Source organism: Sphaeramia orbicularis, chromosome 7, assembly GCF_902148855.1.
Source record: "Sphaeramia orbicularis chromosome 7, fSphaOr1.1, whole genome shotgun sequence".
Taxonomy (NCBI): Eukaryota; Metazoa; Chordata; class Actinopteri; order Kurtiformes; family Apogonidae; genus Sphaeramia; species Sphaeramia orbicularis.
The window spans coordinates 1678861-1688640 of record NC_043963.1 but is presented as its reverse complement, the minus strand read 5'-3'; the positions used below and the strand labels follow the sequence as shown (position 1 = coordinate 1688640).

The 9780-nt window shown below is 38.1% G+C and overlaps 1 protein-coding gene across 6 annotated transcripts in view; it reads left to right on the top strand.

Annotated features, from left to right (window-relative positions):
• Window positions 1-3696: 3696 nt before the first annotated feature.
• LOC115422262 (tumor protein D54-like) overlaps window positions 3697-9780 on the top strand; it is a 24010-nt gene continuing 17926 nt past the window's right edge. For all 6 annotated transcript variants that reach the window (XM_030138504.1, XM_030138501.1, XM_030138500.1 and 3 more), the window contains exons 1-3: window positions 3697-3911; window positions 7706-7863; window positions 8023-8171. In XM_030138504.1, the coding sequence (XP_029994364.1) occupies window positions 3893-3911; window positions 7706-7863; window positions 8023-8171 (326 nt within the window). In that variant the 5' untranslated portion in view covers window positions 3697-3892. The remainder of the gene's footprint in view (window positions 3912-7705; window positions 7864-8022; window positions 8172-9780) is intronic.

Genomic DNA, 9780 nt, shown 5'->3' with positions numbered 1-9780 from the left:
CACGGTGGATAAAAGGTCAGATCTGGATCGGATTCAGGACCAGGTATGGAAGTGGACCAGGTCAGAGTTGAACCTGTGACTGAACGTCTCTGAAGTGTTCAGTCAGATTAAACCGTAAAGACCCAGAGCTGCTTTTGTGTCAGTTCCCAAATGAATGTTTCTCTATTTTTAACCTTTCTTCAGTGATTTCTCATCATTTACTCTAATATTCTGTTCTGTATTTTGCATTTTTTCAGTAAAAATCTGGTATTTTTCCAGATTTAATTTACTGATTAAATAGATGTTCATTAAAGCTCATCTTAAAGTTGAAGGTTATTATATCAGAAACAGAGAAAATTGAAGAAAGAGTTGCATTTTACTGCAAAATCTGTCATGAAGTGAACATAAAATAAGCATCTCCATCCACTGTCATTGATCCAACTCCATGGGTTTTCCTGGAGGATGACGTCCTGCAGATACTCCAGTAGGACCGAAACAGAGGCTTTATTATTTACTTTATTAGATATGAGCACATCATCCACAAAACAATGACATTGGATGATGTGCACTGTAAAAATGGAACCCAGGGGTAGCATATACAAAGAAAACAGGATCCAGAATAGAACCCTGAGGGACCCCAAAGCCCCCAAATTCAACTGTTATTCTATCAGAAACTGTGAAAACTGTTGAAAAAGTGTCGTTTTCAGTCCAATCTGTCATTAACTGAACATAAACCCAGTGTGTCCATCCACTGTCACTGATCCAACTCTGTGGGTTTGACTGGTGAATCAATGTTGTAGAAGATGATGGTGTTTCCACGGTAACTACAGAGCCTCTGAACGTCCAAATATGGTCATATCTGATGACCATGAAAAGATGAAGAACTGTATTTTACACCAATTATTGACATGGATTAATAGGATCAGTGGATCAACAGGAATTAAACAGTTTAGATCAGTAGATGGTTTAGCTTAAAGGCGGACGTCTGGGTCTTTAAGGGTTAAAGCTAAAGGTCAGTCTTTGTATCATTTATTGTTTTATCTACATGTGTTCTTGTCAAAACTCCACCTGAAACCTGAGCTGGAGCTCCTTCTGCCTGATGAGACTGAGTGTTTTCACAGTCGTGTGTCACCGCAGGAGCAGTGGGTTGTGTTTGTGAGTTTGTCCACTCTGTTTGGTGTTTTATAAACTGGAATTAAACAGTTTTTGTTCACCTACAGTGTGTTTTTCATCAGAGGGCATGTGCTATGCTTTTACTTTAGCGTTAACACCATTCATTCATTTAATAAATGGAAACATCATGCATTTTAAGATGATTTTCGGATAATTTAGCCCTCAGTGACTTGATTTTAAATTTCTCTCCACATTTCACCATTTATAAGTGATTTATCACCTTTTATTATAATAATATCCTCTGCATTGTGCATTTTTGAGTAGATATCTTGTTTTTACTGACCATGTAGATGTTAGCTCAAAGGTTATTTTATCAAAACAGTTAAAGTTGAAGAAAAATAGATACATTTTTCAGTCAAATCTATCATTAACTGATAGCTGACTGAAAACTAATAATTGATTAATGCTTTATTAACCCTGACAGACCTAGAACTATTTTGTGCGGATATGCAAATTAATTTTCCTCTACATTTAACCTTATGTGATTTAAGTGATTTATCACCATGTATTATAATATTATCCTCTGTATTTTGCATTTTTTCAGTGAAATACAGGTTTTTTCCCCCTAGATTTAATTTACAGATAGCAATTTAATTAATTATGTGGATGATCATTAAAGCTCAGAGTAAATTCAAAGGTTATTATGTCAGAAAAAGGGAGGTTTCAGTCAAATCTATTATTAACTGAACATAAAAGACCCACCTGGTACTGAAAAGCTGACAAACTGCATTTGACCTGAATGATTTCAGTTAACTGATTAGTGTAAGAATGAATGTATAATGTCCCTGTTAAATAAACCAATAAAATCAAAAATAAAAATGAAATGTGTTTTTACAGTGTTAGTAAATATTTCAGATCAGAAGAAGCTTTTGGTCCCTGGAGTCTGTTTAGGCCACAGGTGTCAAACATGTGGCCCGGGGGCCAAATCCGGCCCGCTAAAGGGTCCAGTCTGGCCCTTGGGACGAATTTGTGAAATGCTAAAATCCCACAAAGATATTAACAGTCACTTTAGCTCAGGTTCCTCATTCAAATCAATTCAATCTCAAATGGGTCAGATCAGTAAAATACTACCCAATAACCTATAAATACTCATAACTTCAAATTTTTATCGATGTAAATGTAAATATTTTCATGTATTTACACTAAAACAAAGTATAATTTCGCAAAAAATGTGAATAACCTGAAATGTCTTTAGAGAAGTAAGTGCAATTTCAACAATATTCCACCTGTTACTAAATGTTTTGTGTATTTGTAGACCTACTGTGATCTGTAAGTTATATATAATGTACATGTGTAAATGATAAACTGAAGCATGATATTGTTAAAATTACACTTATTTTTTCAGTTTGTTCATGTTATTCACAATGTTTGAAAGGACTGTTTGTAGATGTAAACATTTTCATAATGTAAATTTACTTTTTTTGCTCTAAAACATAGAGAAAAGTTTGGAGTTGACATTATTTTTTATTATTCTGTTATTATTTGACTGGTTCGGCCTACTGCAGATCAAATTCAGCTGAATGTGGAACTGAACTAAAATGAATTTGACACCTTTGTTTTAGGCCTTTAAGAGTTAAACCTCCTGTCCTGACAATAAAGTCCAGCATTTTCATTGGTCTGTAAATGACAAATATTTATTCATTCATTCATTTTCTGAACCCGCTTTATCCTCACTAGGGTCACAGGTAAATGACAAATATCCACATAATAAATAATAAATTACAGATGATAGAAAAAAGATAATAAATAATAGATACCGTAATAGGTTCTAGATATTAGATCATGGATCACAGGTGTCAAACATGTGGCCCGGGGGCCAAATCTGGCCCACCAAAGGGTCCAGTCCGGCCCGTGGGATGAATTTGTGAAATGTAAAAATTACACTGAAGATATGAACAATCAAGGGTGTTCAATCTAAAGTGGGTCAGACCACTAAAATATTATCATTATAACCTATAAATAATGGAAAAAAGCAATTTTTTCTTCTTTTTGTTTTAGGGTCAAAAAAGTAAAAGTACACAAAAATGTTTACATTTACAGACTGGCTTTTCACAAAATATGAACAACCTGAAATGTCTTAAGAGAAGTATGTAGTATTTTAACAATATTCTGCCATTTATCAAATGTTTTGTAAATTTGTGTATCTGTAGATCCACTGTGATCTGTAAGTTGTGATGCAGATGTATAAATGATAAACTAAGGTGTAATATTGTTAAAAATTACACTTATTTTTCTTAAGAATTTTCAGGTTGTTCATATTTGTTCGTGTTACGTTCAAGTACGGTTCATAGATGTAAACATTTTAATTACGGAATTTTACTTTTTCACTCAAAAACATAGAGAAAACTTTGGCGTTGATATAATTTCTAAGTTCTTATCCTGTTGTTTACATTATTTTACTGGTCTGTCCCACTTTAGATCTTTCAGGAACAGTTGTTTGGTGGTGCTCTTCGGCTCTGTACTCCCTCCCTCCACCAGGAGGCGCCGGCGCCCCTCGGAGCCGCTGTCCGGCCTCTTCTGTGCGCATGCGCAGAAGCAGCGGGGCTGAACTGGCTGTTGGCTGTTTGTGTTTGGACCGGAGCGCACACTGTTCGGATCCTCACCTCGACTTTCCGTCACTTTCTCTGGGCTCAGGCCGTGAAGCAGGAGGATTTCCCGCACCGCTCGAACCGGCTCTGCGCACCTCACCGCGGATCCAGCCGAAGACCCGGACCAGGGACCGAGCTCCGACTGCGACGCCATGGACCCCGCCAGCCAAGGTAGCGTTAGCCTAGCACAGTTAGCATAGCAGCGGCCTCCGGGCGACACTCACCCGGGTTAAGAACCGTGTCCCCGGGAGAGCGAGTCTGGAACCGGTTCAAGAAGACTTTACTGAGGAGTTTAGAGCCGAAAAACGGTGATAAAAGAGCCGAGAAGAGGAGCGGATAGGCCGGCCTAGGAATGACAGGAGGCGGATCAGGTTTCCGAACTTCCCCCGGAATTCAGGTTTAACTACGAAAAACAGGCTTTGAGTTAGGGTTAAATACGAAAAACGGGCTGTAATTCAGGGTTAAATACGAAAAACAGGCTTCAAGTCAGATTTAAATATGAAAAGCAGGCTTTAAGTAAGGTTTACAGACGACAACTAGGCTTTAATTCAGGTTAAATAGGAAAACCAGGCTTTAAGACAGGTTTAAATACGACAAACAGGCTGTAAGTCAGGTTTACAGATGAAAAAACAGGCTTTAATTCAGGTTTACAGACAAAAAACAGGCTTTAAGTCAGGTTAAATATGAAAAACAGGCTTTAAGTCAGATTTACAGATGAAAAACAGGCTGTAATTCAGGTTTAAATACAAGAGACAGGCTTTAATTCAAGTTTTATAAGAGAAACAGGCTTTAATTCAGGTATAAATATGAAAAACAGGCTTCAATTCAGGTTTATATAAATGTAATCTTAAACCCACATGAAATAAACATAAAATAAATCCAAAATATGACTGTTTGTTTCTGTAATTTCACTTTAAACCCTTCTTTAAACTGCAGTCTTAGTCGAACCCAGACTAATGAACCAAACTGAACCTTTTATTTCAGTAAATAAAAGCTAAAATCTGCTTTAATCTGACTGTGAAAACCAGACTGAAGTGGAAATATGAACTAAAGGAGAATGTGGACTGCAGAGGGTTGGGTTTCATTCCAGATCAGATCTGCAGCCATGGCGGCAGGTGTGGAATGACGTGCTATGCAGTGGGTGTGGCCATAGTTGGTCGGGCGTACAGACTAGTCAGAGCGTTGGTAATAAACAGGTTAGATCAGGGCTGTCAAACTCATTTCAGTTCAGTTCTACATTCAGCCCAGTATGCTCTGCAGTGGGCCAGACCAGTAAAATAATAACAATGAAAAAAGTTAAATTAAATTATGATAATGTGTATGTCTACAAAGTTTCCTTAAAAATCCGAATAATAGGAACAACTTGAAATGTCTTGAGAAAAAAAAGTGCAATTTAAAAAATATTCTGCCTCAGTTTATCGTTTACACGTGTACATTATAACGTACAGATCACGGTGGGTCTACAAATACACACAACATTTAATAACAGAATGTTGGTAAAATTGCATTTACTTTTCTTAAGACATTTCAGGTTGTTGATATTTGTTCAGGTTATTCAAATTTTTTGTAAAAGTATAGTTTGTTAATGTAAACATTTTCATGTAAATTTACTTTTTTACACCAAAACAATAAGAAAATTTGCTGTTGTCATTATTTATATGATGTTATGATAATATTTTACTGCTCTGATCCACTTGAGAACTAATTGGTCCGTATGCATCTGTATGTGGAACCTGAGTTAAAATGATTTTGACACCATTGATTGTTAATATCTTCAGTGTAATTTTTGCATTTCACAAATTCATCCCACGGGCTGGACTGGACCCTTTGGTGGGCCAGATTTGGCCCCCGGGCCACATGTTTGACACCTGTGGGTTAGATGAACCTGGTGATGTCATCCACTGGTAAACGGATAAACAACGTCTGACCTCAGCCTGAAACTCACCGCCGTGGAAGGCGCTGAGTCATTGTCCTGTCAATCAATAACCTGAGGGTGGGGTCAGATCGGGTGGACACTCCAAGGCAGATGTTGTTGTTGTGGTGAAACAGCTGGACCTGCAGATAATTTTCCAACATGAAGTGGCTCTCCAACACCAAACCAACCACGATTCACAACTCTCACACATGCACGCCCTTTATTTTCCTCCTCTTTAAAATAAAAGAACCTGAAGAATCCTCAAGATTCACATCTGGAGGAGCGAAGTTTTGAAGTGTGACCCTTGTGGAGATTAGGGGTGTAAGAACATATCGATTCTGCAATATATTGCGATATTTCATTTCACAATACTGTACTGATATTAAAAAGTACTGTATCGATTTTTTTAGGTATTTATTCAAATGTAAATATGACGGAGGTTCATTTTTGTCTTTTGTTTATATTTTATCTATTATTTAACACACTTTGATTAAATGTTCGTTCCTTTGTTGGGATTGAACTAAAATAATGTTCTGATGTTAGTTCTGAACTAATAGAATATGAACATTTGAACAGGATCTGAAACTGTAATGTGTGTAAAACAGAATTAAAGTTTGAACACAGGAACATTTCCAGATATAACATTAGATCTAGAGCTGTAACTGATTAATCGACAAGGTGCTTGAAGCCAATGCAGAAATTCCTGATTCGATTAATCGACTCGAATTGATTGAAGGGAGATATTCTATTGCAGTTTTCCTGAATTGAAGCTTCTTTGTGCATCACAATAAGTGTCCGTGTGAAACACAACAGTGGAACCAATGTTTAACAGCAGAGAAATGAAAGAAACAAAGCTTTGATTCAGGAGAATTGTGGTTGAATGATTTTTTTGGATCACTTTTAGTCAATTAATCAGTTGCAGCTCTAATTAGATCCTGTTGTGATCAAATAATGTGTTTAGTATTTGTGCAGATTTCTGGTGTAATTAAATTCTTCAAGGAAATAATCATTTAAAAAAAAAAAAGAAACAAACAAAAATGTGCCTTTTTAACAGTATCATGACATATCGTGATATTTTGTATTGTGATCCTAGTATTGTGATTTGTATTGTATCGGCAGATTCTTGCTGACACACAGCCTTAGTGGAGATAATCTGATAATCCAGATTATCCAATCTGATATATGTGAAACATGAACAGCAGGAAAAAATGAAGTTGAATGGAAAAAACAGCTTCTCTAAACCACACCGATCATATTTAGTTCAGAAAATATGAGATCTATGTATGTTAATTGACCGTTTTTTTAATCTGTATTAGTTTTGTTTTTGTCTGTTTTTTTGTTTTAGTTGCATTAGTCGTTTTTCCAGTCGCTTTTATGAAAGTCTTTATAGAAGTCGGTAAACATCAGATCTGATTCAACTGGATGTGTGCTCCTTGGACATCTCCCAGAATCCTTCAGTTTTTGTTGTGTTGCTGTGGCTTTTGTGGCTGGTCTTGGACCCGTTCTCTGGACGGTGGATCTCAGGTTTCTCTCCTCGTGCTTTTAAACTCTTTGCTCTAATTACCACTCTCTCTTCCATCCATTATCTCCGTTCAGCCTCTTCTGGACCACGATGGGTGTTGGTGGAACAGACACTGGATCTGAAATACGCCGGCCTTTCCACGTCACAACACACACTTTTATTTAATACCTTTTACACATGAATCCACAAAATATGAAAGTCAACAGACAACACTTCCTTTGACACTTCACGTAGATTGGAAACTTTAACTGATCTACTTTCAAAACATTTTAGAAAACTGATCAAGGCACACAAGTGAATAAAATGGATTTGCAATTTACCTTTAATTCATTTATGTTCAAAATTATAACATTTTAGTAGAACTCATGTTCCAATGTGTGGGTTTCCTCAGTTTGCAGTTAAACCTTTATACTGTCCTGTGTCTCTGGCCGGCGGTCTCTGATTGGTGATTTCAAACGGGTTGTCTCTAACGGGTGGTCTTTCATGGCCGGTCTCTAACGGGTGGTCTCTCTTTCCTCGTCCTCTCAGATATCAACCTGAACTCTCCTAACAAAGGCCTCGGCGTCGACCGCTCAGACAGTCTGTCCGACGTCCCGGTGGAGGGAGCGGTGGGGAACCCGGCCAACCCCCTCCCACCAGGACTGACGGAGGAGGAGGCCGAGGAGCTGCGCACCGAGCTGACCAAGGTAAGACCTGGACCCTCTGACCCTTAAGCCTGTGGCCCTCAGACTCACACCCCCACACCCGGACCCTTAGACTTCAGACCTTTAGTCCCTGGACCCTCAGACTCCAGACCCTCAGACCCCCACACCTGGGCCAGGCTGACCTCCTGCTGCTGGTTTCAGGTGGAGGAGGAGATCAACACCCTGCGTCAGGTGTTGTCGGCCAAAGAGAGACACGCCACGGAGCTGAAGAGGAAACTGGGCCTCAGCCCCCTCAACGAACTCAAGCAGAACCTCAGTAAGAGCTGGCAGGACGTCCAGACCTCCAACGCGTAAGTGTCCACCAACATGTGTTCATGTTCAAATACAGGGACCAACCAGATCTGGACCATGTGACCACCTTAGAGTCCAGATCATATCCTTCATACACTGGGTTTCCAGTTGTGGACCGTCATCGTCAGTGTGTTTATTCCAGTCTGTGTTCCTCATTCTTTTCTTCTTTTCTTCTCTAACGTGTTGGTTTTAGTTTTTTTAACCTGCAGAGTTTATGGAACATGTTTGTGGAAACCAATAATAATTTAATACTGGTCAATAATATAAGAATGTTGGCCATTTAGAAATGTAAGGAACAGTGATGGAATACGGTGACAATAATCTAAGTTCTTCCATTATTTGCTCTGCAGTAGTAGAATCTGCAGCAGATCATGGACTAACACATAAACACAGCTGCATTTGTCCCAAATTGATGATTTATTTTGCAGTTTTTGTGCAAAAAATAGACACAGTGGATGGAGTAGTCCACATGGTCCTATCAGCTAGTTACCAAACACACCTCACACTAATACTAGTACTAGTACTACTACTACCACTACTACTGCTACCATCACTATTACTATTACTACTAGTAGAACTACTATTACCACTACCACCGCTGCTATTACTATTACCACTACTACTACTACTACTACTATTACCACTACCACCGCTGCTATTACTACTACTACTACCACCACCACCACTACTACTACTATTACCACTACTACTACTACTACTATTACCACTACTACTACTATTACCACTACTACTACTATTACCATTACTACTACTACTACTACTACTACTACTACTATTACCACTACTACTACTACTATTATTACTACTATTACCACTACTACTAGTACTTCTACTACTACTATTACCACTACTAATACTACTACTACTACTATTACCACCACTACTACTACTACTGTTACCACTACTACTACTACTACTATTACCACTACTACTGCTACTACTATTACTACTACTATTACCACTACTACTACTACTACTACTACTACTACTATTACCACTACTACTACTACTATTACCACTACTACTACTACTACTACTATTACCACTACTACTACTACTACTACTATTACCACTACTACTACTACTATTACCACTACTATTACTACTACTATTACCACTACCATTACTGCTACTACTACTACCACCACCACTGCTACTACTACTGCTATTACCACTACTACCACTACTACTACTAGTACTACTACCACCACTGCTACTACTACTACTGCTATTACCACTACCACTAGTACTACTATTACTACTACTACTATTACCACTACCACCGCTGCTACTACTGCTACTACTACTACTACCACTACCACCACCACTATTACTATTACTACTACTACTACTACTACTACTATTACTACTACTAATACTACTACTACTACTATTACCACTACTACTACTATGACTACTATTACCACTACTACTACTACTACTACTACTATTACCACTACTATTACCACTACCACTACTGCTACTACTACTACCACCACCACCGCTACTACTACTGCTATTACCACTACTACTACTAGTACTACTACCACCACTGCTACTACTACTACTGCTATTACCACTACCACT